We start from the raw sequence: 14,187 nt of genomic DNA on the forward strand, positions 1-14,187 counted from the left end.
GATTATTTGCCTTATTAAAATTTATTATTCTACCTTCAAGGAAAATATAGGAAATAAACTACTCATGTGCTTGTCACCAACCTATACTTGCTAACATTTTTCTATAATTTCTTCAGTTATAGGGAAGAAAGGATGTTCTTTAAAAATGAAAGTCTTTACAGATAGATTTGAAGTCCTTACCTCTATCAATGTCATTTTTTTTCTCATTTGTGACTTATTTTATTATTTGTTTTTATGGTATGCATTTATTTTCTTGATTGAAATAATTTTTACTTTAAATGGCATGTGACATTTGCAAGGGTTTTTTTTTTTTTATTGTAAACAAATGGGATACATGTTGTTTCTCTTTGTACATGGAGTAACAGCATACCATTTGTGTAATCATACATTTATATAGGGTAATGATGTTTGATTCATTCTGTTATTTTTTCCTTCTCCCCCACCCCTCTTTTCCCTCTATACAGTCCCTCCTTCCTCCATTCTTGCCCCCCTCCCATCCCCCATTATGTATCATCATCCGTTTATCAGTGAGATCATTCGACCTTTGGATTTTTGAGATTGGCTTATCTCACTTAGCATAATATTCTCCAATTTCATCCATTTGCCTGCAAATGCCATAATTTTATTATTCTTTATAGCTGAGTAATATTCCATTGTATATATATACCACAGTTTCTTTATCCATTCATCAATTGAAGGACATCTAGGTTGGTTCCACAGTCTGGCTATTGTGAATTGAGCAGCTATGAACATTGATGTGGCTGTATCTCTGTAGTATGCTGATTTTAAGTCCTTTGGGTATAGGCCAAGGAGTGGGATAGCTGGGTCAAATGGTGGTTCCATTCCAAGTTTTCTAAGGAATCTCCACACTGCTTTCCAGAGTGGCTGCACTAATTTCCATCCCCACCAGCAATGTATGAGTGTACCTTTTTCCCCACATCCTCTCCAACACCTATTGTTGCTTGTATTCTTGATAATCACCATTCTAATTGGGGTGAGATGGAATCTTAGTGTAGTTTTGATTTGCATTTCTCTTATTACTAAAGATGGTGAACATTTTTTCATATGTTTGTTTATTGCTTGTAGATCTTCTGTAAAGCATCTGTTCATATTCTTATCCCATTTGTTGATTGGGTTATATGTATTCTTCGTGTAGAGTTTTTTGAGTTCTTTATATATTCTGGAAATTAGTGCTCTATCTGAAGTACGAGTGGCAAAGATATTCTCCCACTCTGTAGGCTCTCTCTTTGCATTGCTGATAGTTTCCTTTGCTGAGAGAAAGCTATTTAGTTTGAATCTATCCCAGTTGTTGATTCTTGCTTTTATTTCTGGTGCTATGGGAGTCCTGTTAAGGAAGTCTGATCCTAAGCCAACAAGTTGAAGATTTGGACCTACTTTTTCTTCTGTAAGATGCAGGGTCTCTGGTCTGATTTCAAGGTCCTTGATCCATTGTGAGTTGATTTTTGTGCAGGGTGAGAGATAGGGGTTTGGTTTCATTCTGTTGCATATGGATTTCCAGTTTTCCCAGCACCATTTGTTGAAGAGGCTATCTTTTCTCCATTGCATATTTTTGGCACCTTTGTCTAGTATGAGAAAATTGTATTTATTTGGGTTTGTGTCAGTGTCCTCTATTCTACCTAGAATAGTGTACCTATCTACCTGTCTATTTTGGTGCCAATACCCAAGCTGTTTTTGTTACTATTGCTTTGTAGTACAGTTGAAGTTCTGGTATTGCAATACCCCGTTTCATTCTTCCTGCTAAGGATTGCTTTAGCTATTCTGGGTTTCTTATTCTTCCAGATGAATTTCATGATTGCTTGCTCTATTTCTGTAAGGTACATCAATGGGATTTTAATTGGAATTGCATTGAATCTGTATAGCACTTTTGGTAGTATGGCCATTTTGACAATATTAATTCTGCCTATCTAAGAACATGGAGATCTTTCCATCTTCTAAGGTCTTCCTCAATTTCTTTCTTCAATGTTTTGTAGTTTTCATTGTAGAAATCTTTTGCCTCTTTGGTTAGATTGATTCCCAAGTTTTTTTTTTTTTTTTTTTTTTTTTTGAGGCTATTGCAAATGGAGTTGTTTTCCTCATTTCCCTTTCAGCTGTTTCATCGCTTGTGTATAAAAATGCTTTAGATTTATGCGTGTTGATTTTATAGCCTGTTATTTTGCTGAATTCATTGGTGAGGTCTAGAAGTTTTCTGGAGGAGGTTTTTGGATCCTCTGAATATAGAATCATGTCATCAGCAAATAGTGACAGCTTAAGTTTCTCTTTTCCTATTCATATCCCTTTAATGTCTTTAGTCTGCCTAATTGCTCTGGCTAGAGTTTTGAGGACAATGTTGAATAGAAGTGGTGAAAGAGGACATCCCTGTTCCCGTTTTTAAAGGGAATGGTTTTAGTGTTTCTCCATTAAGAATGACGTTGGCCATGGGCTTAGCATAAATAGCCTTTACAATGTTCAGGTATGTTCCTACTATCCCTATTTTTTCTAGTGTTTTGAGCATGAAGAGGTGTTGTATTTTGTCGAACGCTTTTTCCGCGTCAGTTGAAATAACCATATGATTCTTATCCTTAAGTCTATTGACATAATGGATTATGTTTATTGATTTACGGATGTTAAACCATCCTTGCATTCCAGGGATGTACCCCACTTGATCGTGGTGCACAATTTTCTTAATACGTTTTTGGATATGATTTGCCAATATTTTGTTAAGGATCTTTGCATCTATATTCATCAAGGATATTGGACTAAAATTTTCTTTCCTTGATGTGTCTTTTCCTGGTTTGGGTATGAGGGTGATATTAGCTTCATAGAAGGAGTTTGGTAGGGTACCCTCTTTTTCTATTTCCTGGAATACTTTGAGAAGTATTGGAATGAGATCTTCTTTGAAGGTCTTGTAGAACTCGGCTGAGAATCCGTCTGATCCTGGGCTTTTCTTGGATGGTAGATTTTTAATGTCTTCTACTTCATTGCTTGTTATTGATCTGTTTAAATTGTGTATGTCCTCCTGGTTCAGTTTGGGAGGAGTACATGTCTCTAGAAATTTGTCAACGTCTTCAGTAGATTCTATTTTGTTGGAATACAGATTTTCAAAGTAGCTTCTCATTTGTTCTGTATCTCAGTGGTGTCTGTCGTGATATTTCCTTTTTCATCACAAATTTTAGTAATTTGAGTTTTCTCTCTCCTCTCTTTGTTAGTGTGGCTAAGGGTTTGTCTATTTTGTTTACTTTCTCAAAGAACCAACTTTTTGTTTTGTCAATTTTTTGAATTGTTTCTTTTGTTTCAATTTCATTGATTTCAGCTCTGATTTTAATTATTTCGTGTCTTCTACTACTTTTGCTGTTATTCTGTTCTTTTTCTAGGGCTTTGAGCTGTAATGTTAGGTCATTTAGTTGTTGACTTTTCATTCTTTTCTGGAATGCGCTCCATGCAATGAATTTTCCTCTTAGTACTGCTTTCATAGTGTCCCAGAGATTTTGATATGTTATATCGTCGTTCGCATTGACCTCTAAGAATTTTTTTATGTCCTCCCTGAGGTTTTTTGTTATCCATGTTTCATTCAGTAGCATATTATTTTTAGTCTCCAGGTGTTGGAGTAATTTCTGTTTTTTATTTTGTCATTCATTTCTATTCTCAGTCCATTATGATCTGATAGAACACAGGCAGCATCTCTAATTTTTTGCATTTCCTAAGGGCTGCATTGTGGCATAACATATGGTCTATTTTCGAGAAGGTTCCATGTGCTGCTGAGAAGAAAGTGAATCCACTCGTTGATGGATGGAATATTCTATATATGTCTATTAAGTCTAGGTTATTGATTGTGTTATTGAGTTCTATGGTTCCTTTGGTTGGTTTTTGTTTGGACGATCTATCTAGTGGTGACAGTGGTGCATTAAAGTCACCCAGAATTATTGTGTTGTGGTCTATGTGATTCTTGAAATTGAGAAGGATTTGTTTGATGTACAGGGATGCACCATTGTTTGGGGCATAAATATTTACTATCGTTATGTCTTCCTGATTTATGGTTCCCTTAAGCTGTATGAAATGTCCTTCTTTATCCCTTCTGACTAACTTTGGCTTGAAGTCCACTTTATCTGATATAAGGATGGAAACCCCCACTTTTTTATTGAGTCCATGTGCGTAGTAGGTTTTTCCCCATCCTTTCATCTTTAGTCTGTGGATGTCTTTTTCTATGAGATGAGTCTCTTGCAGGCAGCATATTGTTGGGTCTTTCTTTTTAATCCATTCTGCCAGTCTGTGTCTTTTGATTGATGAGTTTAGGCCATTAACATTCAGGGTTATTATGGAGATATGATTTGTATTCCCAGTCATTTGGCTTATTTTTGGTTTTTAAGTCGGCTTGGTTTCTCCTTTGAGTGGTTTTTCTCTAAGGTAGTTCCTCCCTTTGCTGACCTCCATTGTTGTTTTTCATTTCCTCCTCATGGAATATTTTGTTGAGAACATTCTGTAGTGCAGGCTTTCTATTTGTAAATTCTTTTAACTTTTGTTTATCATGGAAGGATTTTATTTCATCTTCAAATCTGAAGGTTAGTTTTGCTGGGTATAGGATTCTTGGTTGGCAACCATGTTCTTTCAGAGCTTGAAATATGTTGGTCCAGGCCCTTCTAGCTTTTAGAGTCTGGGTTGAGAAGTCGCCTGCTATCCATGTTGGTCTCCCCCGATATGTAATCTGATGCTTTTCCCTCGCAGCCTTCAAAATCCTATCTTTATTTTGAATGTTAGGCATTTTCATTATAATGTGCCTTGGTGTGGATCTGTTGTGATTTTGTGCATTTGCTGTTGTGTAAGCCTCTTATATTTGATTTTCCGTTTCATTCTTCAGGTTTGGGAAATTTTCTGATATTATTTCATTGAATAGGTTGTTCATTCCTTTGGTTTGTATCTCTGTGCCTTCCTCAATCCCAATAATTCTTAAATTTGGTCTTTTCATGATGTCCCATAGTTCTTGGAGATTCTGTTCATGATTTCTTACCATCTTCTCTGGGCAACTTTATTTTCAAGATTCAATATTTTGTCTTCATTGTCTGAGGTTCTGTCTTCCAAGTGGTCTAGTCTTTTGGTGATGCTTTCCGTTGAGATTTTTATTTGGTTTATTGTTTCCTTCATTTCAAGGATTTCCGTTTGGTTTTTTTGTTTGTTTGTTTAGTTTTGTTTTGTTTTGTTTTGAGAATCTCTATCTCTTTGTTGAAATGATCTTTTGCTTCCTGCAGGTGCTCTTTCAGCTTATTGGTATTATCATTCATTGCCTGCATTTGCTCTCCTATCTCATCCTTTGCTTCGTGAATCATCTTAATCATGTATAATCTGAAGTCCTTTTCTTACATTTCTTCTAACATACTGTCATTGGATTCTATTACTATAGAATCTAGATTTGTTTGGATCATTTTCTTCCCTTGTTTTTTCATGTTGTTCATGTATCTTCCCCTCTAGCAGTGCATATCTGGGGTATTGCAGATTCCCCCCTATAGGCTTATAGTGGCCCTATAGGTTTCCAAAACCCTTTCTTTGAGGGGAGATCAATATTAGCAGTGCCCAATTCAGACACTATGCAGTCCTAGACCAGATAGCCCCTATGAGGACAATAACAAAATTGTCATAATAAACAAAATGAGTTAAAATATTATCTTCAGTAAAACAAACAGATTTGCAATAAGGTCTGCAGTTTCTAATGGAGGACAAAGAGGATGCAGAGGGATGTAGAATGTGGCTGTTAATGGGATAAAAGAATATACAGAAGTTCTAGATAATAGAAAGGGTGAGAGTGTAATCAAAAGAAATTGGATGTTAGCATGCAAAAACGGGAGAAAGAGACTGAGGGAAGAGGTAAACAAAAGGAAAAGAGAGCAAGAAAAGTAAAGAAATAAAAACTTAAACTTTTTCAATAAGAAGAAAAAAGAAAATCTACAGTATAACAGTCATATAGTAATGAAACCTCCCAGAGTTCAGTAGCCTGATGCATGAGAGGTACCTGACAATGAGCTTCAAGCCTCCAGCAGGTGTCTCAGGATGGGATTTGCCCCACCTAAAGATCAGAGCTCTGGCTTCCAGGATTATCCAAGATGGCCACTGTGGCTTCCAAATGTGTTGACAAATGGGGAGCTGCAGCTCAGGATGTGGATGTGGTCAGCTGGAGGTCCTGGAGGCGGGATGCGGTTGGTCAGGCAGGGGTCCTGGAGGTCGGGTGTGTTTGGTGTGGTTTTGGGATCCTGGAGGCCAGGTGCAGTCAGTCTGGGGTTCTGGTGATAGGGCACAGTCAGTTGGTCTGGGGGGTCAGTCAATGTGAGGGCCCCAGAGGCAGGGAGTGATCAGTCAGGCTGAGGGATTCTGGAGACGGGGCTCAGTCAGTCCAGCCAGGGGTCCTACGGGGCCTGGTTGTTGTCTCAAAATGGCAGCAGCCAAGTGTAATCAAACCTGCAGGTACTGTGACAGAGAACTTCCAGGCAACAGCAGGCAGCTGGTGCTCCACTGGCGGTCAGCGATCAGTTTGCTGACTGTTGTTGGGTGATCTGGAGGTGAACCTCATGTGTTGGGTGATGGATAGGTGTAAGGCAGGCGATGGACAGGCGAGAGGCAGGTAAATGGTGGATGATAGATGCCTGACAGTGAGCAATCTGCACTCAAAAAAAGGCGTCGATATGCTGGCAGACTGCAGGTGATCACAGCAGACAAATGGGGTAAACACCAGGGGATCGATAAGCAGCAAAAACTGCCTCACCAAGAAACAGATATCCTCTGCTTGAAACTGGAGTTACAGAGCGACAAGGAATGCAGCCTCCCTCTATCCACCATCTTGTGAGGCAATGTCATTCTTTTTTTATACTGAGGATTGAATGCAGGGACACTTTACCAGCAAGCTACATCCCCAGCCCTTTTCCTTTTATTTTTTTTATTTTGAGACAGGGTCTTGCTAAATTGCTAAGGCTGGACTCAAACTTGTAATCCTCCTGCCTTTGGCTTCCAAGTGATTGGGATTACAGGTGTGTTATCAGTGGCATTCTTAAAACCTAAGGCTTTACTTGCTTTATGGATTTTCAGGTGAAAAATTAGCTTAAGTAGTACCAATCAAAATAAAGAGCATTCCAAGAACTGCACTAATCTTAGTCACCCACTTAGTGATTTTGAAGAGAGAAAATGAGGGAATTCTTTTGTTTGCTTGTAGTGCTATCATTAACTTCAGAAGATTTGCCACAGTCCTTTCTCAAGGCTAGCCTAGTTTCAATACAAGCTTTTCACAGTGTTATTCAACTGTGCGGTCTTCCTGTGTCTTGATAAAGTGGTTATTTTCACGTTTACCATTTAGTTTGGCTGCTTTTGAGTTGCTTAAAAAAGAGATCCTTCAGTGGAGTTTTTAATGTACCTACTTCCACCAAATTCTGGGTTTTTTGGTTTTGGTTTTTGTTTTGTGGGTGTTTTTTTTTGTTTGTTTGTTTTTTGTTTGTTTGTTTTTTTTTTTTTTTTTGTCTTTCTAAAGGTGAAGTGTATTGGTTGGCACTATCATTAATGAGGTGATGAAACTGTAAATTATTTATTTCTGAAATGAGGTAACCAGAGCTCAGTGTTATATATTACAAAGACAGTATCATGATGTGACACTGTTAGTGTGTACTTTGAAGATGAACTTCAAATTTTCTCTTTAAAACCTGGTTTTTCTTTAGTGTGGTCGAAGAAGAGACCCGTCGATCCCAGCAAGCTGCTCGAGATAAACAGAGTCCCAGCCAGGCCAATGGCTGCAGTGACCACAGGCCCATCGACATCCTAGAGATGCTGAGCAGAGCCAAGGATGAGTATGAGAGGGTGAGGTGCTCTGGTTGCTGACCAGGGAAGACCAGAAGAGGTTGGGGGGGAAAGGCCTGCAGAAGGCTTTATGGACTGAAGAAGTCATCTCCAGGCCCAGCAATAATACATCTCCAGGGCCAGCAGTAATAATTGGTTCAAAAAGAAAGCATGTCCTATAATTTCAACCTAAAGGGTAAGAAATCTATTACCTGAGAGTACTTGTTTGGACAGGAAATTTTAGAATGCTCTTTTTCTATGCTTATAATCAGCAAAATTAGGGCTGTAACTCAGTGGCAAAGCACTTGCCTATCTTGTATGAGGCATTGAGTTCAATCCTTAGCACCACATAAAAGTAAAGAAATAAATAAAGGCATTCTATCCATCTACAACTACAAAAATTTGTTTAAATAATAATCATAGCAAGAATTGCCATGGAATAAAATGAAGGCTGGAAGTTGGCCCACATCATGGAATTCTGGAAAAATTTCATGTTTCCTTCTTCACAACACCTGCCACCTCTGTTAGGATGCTGTGTGACCTTAGGGATTTACTCAAGTTTTGAGAAGTACTCTTAATATTTCATTTGCACTCCATATTACTAACAAGTACATTCATGATCTATAATTGGTAGTAGGTAGACAACTTCATGAATAAATTTAAAATTTGGAATTTTACCTGAATGTGAGACGTTTCTCAAAAGCATCATTGTCTTTCTCTCTGTTTTACATTTGCTCATAAGTTAACTGTTAAAATTTTCCAAAAGTTAAATAATATGGCAGTGTATGGTACATTAGTTAATTTATTCAGTTCATGCTTATGAATTCACCGTGGATACTTCCTGACAGTGTCTCAGCCTTATGTCTGAGGAACTGTCCTGACTTTTCACTTCCAACTCATCAACCTCAGTACCCCACGCTTCATTGGAGTGAGACTGAATCCTTCTATGGCTGCTGTTCATTCAACAGGAATTAAAAGTGTCACCTTATTCCTCACTAAACATTGGGTTATTTCTTAACCCAGTTTCATCTTCACCTTACCAAAACCTCAAGAAACAAAGTGTAGAAAAACACCATGGAAAAGCACCATCTAGGTCTGGAGATATAGCTCAGTTGGTAGAGTGCTTGCCTTGCAAGCACAAGGCACAATCCCCAGTACCTCAAAAAAAAAAAAAAAAAAAAAAAGCACCATCTAAGCCCTAACAGTTTTGCTGCAGCAGCACTAGCTTCTATGTTAGTAACAGGTGATGCTTTGAAAAAAAAGTTCAAGTTGGTGAAGAGTTTGGGGAAATATTGTCAGTGAGTCTCTTCCTTGAATGCTCTCTGGCTTTGTAGTACTCAGGACTGAGCAGCTGGCCACCACCAGGACCATGTCTCGACTACCCTTTAATATTTCAAGAATCTGGAATTTAGGGAACAAAGCTTTTTAGTGTTCTAGAAGATAGTTTTCTTTAGAAAGGAAGAGTCATATTCACTATAAACTAGATAAACTTGTCTGTATTCAACCACCAAAGGCAGTCTCTTTTCCTGAATGGAGAAGTGTACATGAGAGCCCATGAAGTCTCTGCGTGTCCCAAATTTGTCAGTGTCTAAAAGAGAAGTTTAAACATTGGAAAAGCTCTCATTTTAATAAATTCACTGAGAATGTATTTTAAGAGGCTTTTTTTTTTTTTTTTTTTTTTTTACTTTACAGATTACCATAGGACTGCAGATACAGTTCAGTGGTGGAGTGCTTGCCAAGCATGCATGAAGCCCTGGGTTCAATCCCCAGTACCACCATAAAAAGAAAGGAGAGAAAAAAGCTTACCTTATATTTTAAAAAAGAGAGGGAGTTCCTCCCTTCCATTTCTATTTCATCTTTTTTTTTTTCTTTTTCATGCCGGGGATAGAACCCAGGACCTTGCACATCCTGAGCAGCACCCCCAGCCCCAAAGCAATATGTTTTTTTTACACAAATCTTTAAAGAAGTCTAGTATTAAGTAGGCAATCTAAAAATCTGGCCTGATTTCTAGTTATGTAAATATTCCAAAAGTAAAGGATTTGAAAAGTATAGGAATCGGTTTTTTGTTTTGTTTGGATTTAATTTTTTTTATTAAAATCTTTATTTTTACAGACACATTTTGATTCATTGTACACAAATGGGGTACGACTTTTTATTTCTATGGTTGTACGCAATGTAGATTCATACCATAATAATCTGTTTTTAAGAAAAATTCTTCCACAGTATGGAATGAATGTTGTCCAAGGTTAGATTAAAACAGAACTTTTGAAGGTTTAGGTTGACTCTGACATTTTCCTTTAATGTGTTTCTGTTTGTGAAAATTGTAAATATGTAGAATCATTAAGAGTTTTTGGTTCTTTGTCTGTATTTGCCTATCATCTAACCAAATGGAGCTAATATTAGCAGTGACCCTGGATCCGTGTCTTAGTTTTGGATGAACTCTCCCCAGCTGCGCCTGGTTCCAGATGGCCTCTGTTTTATCTTTGGTAGAGACTCGGGGGATTGGCAGAGTAGAGGTGGGGGGCTGGGATTGTGGCTCAGTGGCAGAGAGCACTTGCCTAGCATGTGTGAGACACTGGGTTCGATCCTTAGCACCACATAAAAATAACAAAGTAAAATAAAGACATGCTGTCCATCTACAATAAAAAAAATAAAGAGTAAGCAAGGCCTTAGTGATAGGATTTAATCCCACCTTTGTTCATGTATATAATATAATGGACTGAAATCCAGACTTTTGAGTGGGGTATTTATAATAGATTGTTTTAAAATTAAAACTCTATAAGAACTTTATCTATACAGTTTCTTTTAGCCAACTTCCCTATTTTTAATGTAGTAAAAGATAGTTGAAACCACAGTCCTTTACAATTGGCCCATTTTGAGTTGTTTCTAGCCTTAGGATATACTGGATGAATGGATGGATGGATGGATGGATGGATGGATGGACGGATGGATTGATCGATCGATTGGTTGATTGGTTGGTTGGTTTTGGTCGGTTGGTTTTGGTCCTGAAGCCCAGAATCTTGCACATGCCAGGCAAGTACTCTACCACTGTGCTACATCCCGAGCCCCTAATCCGGGATTTTGTTCAGGTTTTTGTTTGTTTTGCTGTAGTTTCACTGCCAAAAAAACAAAAAACAAAATTTAAGACCAGTAGTTTTATTCTTCTTTTTATTCTTTGTTCTTTAAAGAACACCATTATTTTTCTTACTATGTAAATTCAGCATATTACTATAGAAATTTTCATACTTAAAAATTATAGTAGACAAAAAGAAAATACTGTAATTCCACCACCTAGAAATAATCACTGCTAATACTCATTATGTATCCTTCCAAAAAGTATGTCAAGTAGTTTGTGGTATGTTTGTGTACAGTAGTTTTATTAAATATTCTTTTGTAATTTTTTTTCTTCAAAGAACTACCTTTTTATTGACAATACTATTCTTCTCATACAGAGTCCCAGTTAGATTTTGTTAGATAGAATGAAAAGTCTTTTTAAAAAGAACTATGATAATAGCCTTTACTTTCCCTTCTGTGTGTGTTCTATAAACAGTGCCCTAGATCTAATTCTGTTAAATTCAGTGAGTCGGGCACAATGGTGCATGCCTGTAATGCTGGCAACTCAGGAGGTGAGGCAGAAGAAGCACAAAGCCAAACCTCAGCAACTGACAAGGCCCTAAGCAACTTAGTGAGATCTTATCACTAAATAAAAACAAAAGGGCTGGGAATGTGGCTCAGTGGTTACACGCCCCTGAGTTCAGTCCCCAGTACCAAAACAAACAAACAAGCAAACAAAAAACGGAAAGAAAAACTGAGCAATATGACTTTGGAGCTAAGTCTAGAATGTAGAATTAATTTAAGTTTTTACCAAATATTGTAAAATTATCCTCTCTCCAGTTTGTGAGTTTGCATTTCCCCTAAGTCTTTTAAACCTTGAATGCCCTCATTAACACACATAAAATAAACCATCCACAAAGGCCCTACACAAGTATCAAAAATACATAAAATCCATAAGAACTTTTATTAGAATACAACATAACAAGTATTGGAAAAGCAAATGCCTCAAGAGGCAGGTCGGCCATTGTAGGGAATAAAGTGGCCCAGACCAGAGTGGAACTGATGCAGGCTGAGAGCCTGTTCTGGGTGAAGGTTCAGTTGGAGCTCAGCGCCAACCAGTGATTACACATGACCTATCATGCAGCCTCTCTGAAAATGACAAACCTGGGTTTTTATACGGTAATTCCCAACTCTTTTTCGTGTTTCTGAACATTGCACCCTCTGTTGTAAGAACTTGTTATGTGAGCTGGGAGTGTTGTTTATTGGTAGACATCTTGCCTAGACCCTGGGTTTGATCCCTAGCAAACATGGAACATTAAAACATAAAAATAAAAAAAGAACTTGTAATGAACCATTTTTGGGCGGAGGTGGGATACCAGGGATGGAACCCAGGGACACTCCATAACTGAACTACATCCTCACCCACTTGAGTACCAATTCCTAAGCAACGTATCATGTATCTTTGTAGTATGGTATCAGGAAAATTAATCAGTCTCAGAACTGAAGTTTTGACAGCTGCCCTTTGTTTTTTTTTTTTTTGTTTTTTTTTTTTTTTTTTCCTCCCTTAATCATGTGTTTTGACATGGATAGTGCTGGATCATATAGCTCAAATATGACTTAAGTTTCCAAAAATTCATAATTTTATGTGTATCTGATCATTAGTTTTGGGGGTTTTTTTGGGAGGGTTTTGCTTTTTTGTTTTTGTTTGGGAGGGTACTGGCAATTGAACCCAGTGGTACTTTGCCATTACACCATATCCCCACTTCTTTTTATTTTTTATTTTGAGGCAGGTTCTCACCAAGTTGCTGAGGCTAGCCTCAAACTTTCGATCTTCCCATCCTGGCCTCCTGAGTCACTGGGATTACAAGCATGTGCCACTATACCCAGCTTGTTGAGAATTCTAAGAACAAATATTCTCACTTTCGTTGTTATATGCAAGTTAGAATTTAAATTTGAAACAGTTGGATGTCCATATATGTGCACACACACACACAAATGAACCCCAGCTTAAATGTATATCTTATTCAAAAATCAACTCTAACTGGATCATAGATCTAAGTGTAAAATATAAAACTTTTAGAAGAAAAATTTATTTCCCAAACGACCCAGCATTACCATTCCTAAGTTTTTGCCCTAGAGAAATGAAACTTTTGGGTGAGGGTATTAGGGATTGATTCCAGGGCGTTGGACATACTAGGTAAGTGGTCTACCACTGAGGTAAATCTACAGCCTTTTTATTTTATTTTGAGATAGGATCTGGCTAAGTTGCCAAGGCTGTCCTCAAATTTGCAATCCTCCTGCCTCAGCACATGCCACTGTGTGAAATGTAACTTTTGTTCATATAAAACTTTTTGAAGCTATATTCATAATCAAAAAAATGGAAACAACCTGAATATTCTTCTGTGACCAAATAGTTAAATCATAATATATTCATATAATAGAATACTGTTCAGCAATAAAAAGGGAATTAATCATTAATACCATACACAACACTTTGGCTGAATCTAAGAAGCATTATGTTGAGTGAAAGAAGCAAGCATTCTGTTTATCTTCCATTTGTATAACATTTTATGAAAAGACAAAACTGTAGGACACTGGTTGCCAAGAGTGGTTGACAGGGCATAACTACAGTGGGACACATCACAAGGAGTTTTTTGGAGTCATAGACTTGTTTTCTATCCTGACTGTGGAGATAGGTGCACAAATAGGACTATACAACCCCAAAAGAGTTGATTTTATCTTGTTAACTTATAACAAACTACAAGAGAATAAATGTTTGAATGATGCCCTTGGCTTTTGCTTAAAGGGTGATAAAAATAACAATTGTGGCTAACACTCTTGTGTAAAATTAGGTGCTCAGCTTTTTTTTTTTTTTTTTTTTTTTTTAAGTTGTAGATGGAAACAATACCTTTACTTTATTTATTTATTTTTATGTGGTGCTGAGGTTTAAACCCAGTGCTTCACACGTGCTAGGCAAGAGCTGTGTCACTGAGCTACAACTCCAGCCCCGGTGCTCAGCTTTATAGAAATTTTATTATATAAATTACTTACATGAGAGTTCAGAGCAAACGTTTTTGGGGATCTTTTGCTTGTTTTCAAAGTAACATTTCTGTTCACCTATTTTGTGAGCCAAATAATAGATGGCAAACTTTTTTCACAAGATATACTTTCTTAATTCTTTTTTAAGAATCAGATGGGCGACTCAAATATCTCCAGCCCTGGGTTACAGCCAAGCACCCAGCTCTCCAATCTGGGAAGCACTGAGACTCTAGAGGAGACACTCTCCGGGTCACAAGATAAGGTTTGTACAGTTAAAGCCCTAGCTTTGTT

At 37.5% G+C, this 14,187-nt stretch overlaps 1 protein-coding gene across 4 annotated transcripts in view; it reads left to right on the forward strand.

Moving 5' to 3' along the window:
• Positions 1 to 14,187, forward strand: part of DCP1A (decapping mRNA 1A) — a 62,065-nt gene that overhangs the window by 27,467 nt on the left and 20,411 nt on the right. For 2 of the 4 annotated variants that reach the window (XM_079115731.1, XM_079115730.1), the window contains exons 5-6: positions 7,686 to 7,824; positions 14,045 to 14,158. In XM_079115731.1, the coding sequence (XP_078971857.1) occupies positions 7,686 to 7,824; positions 14,045 to 14,158 (253 nt within the window). The remainder of the gene's footprint in view (positions 1 to 7,685; positions 7,825 to 14,044; positions 14,159 to 14,187) is intronic. The other 2 variants (XM_079115733.1, XM_079115732.1) reach the window with 1 other exon arrangement.

The sequence above is a fragment of the Sciurus vulgaris genome (assembly GCF_902686455.1).
Source record: "Sciurus vulgaris genome assembly, chromosome: 16".
Taxonomy (NCBI): Eukaryota; Metazoa; Chordata; class Mammalia; order Rodentia; family Sciuridae; genus Sciurus; species Sciurus vulgaris.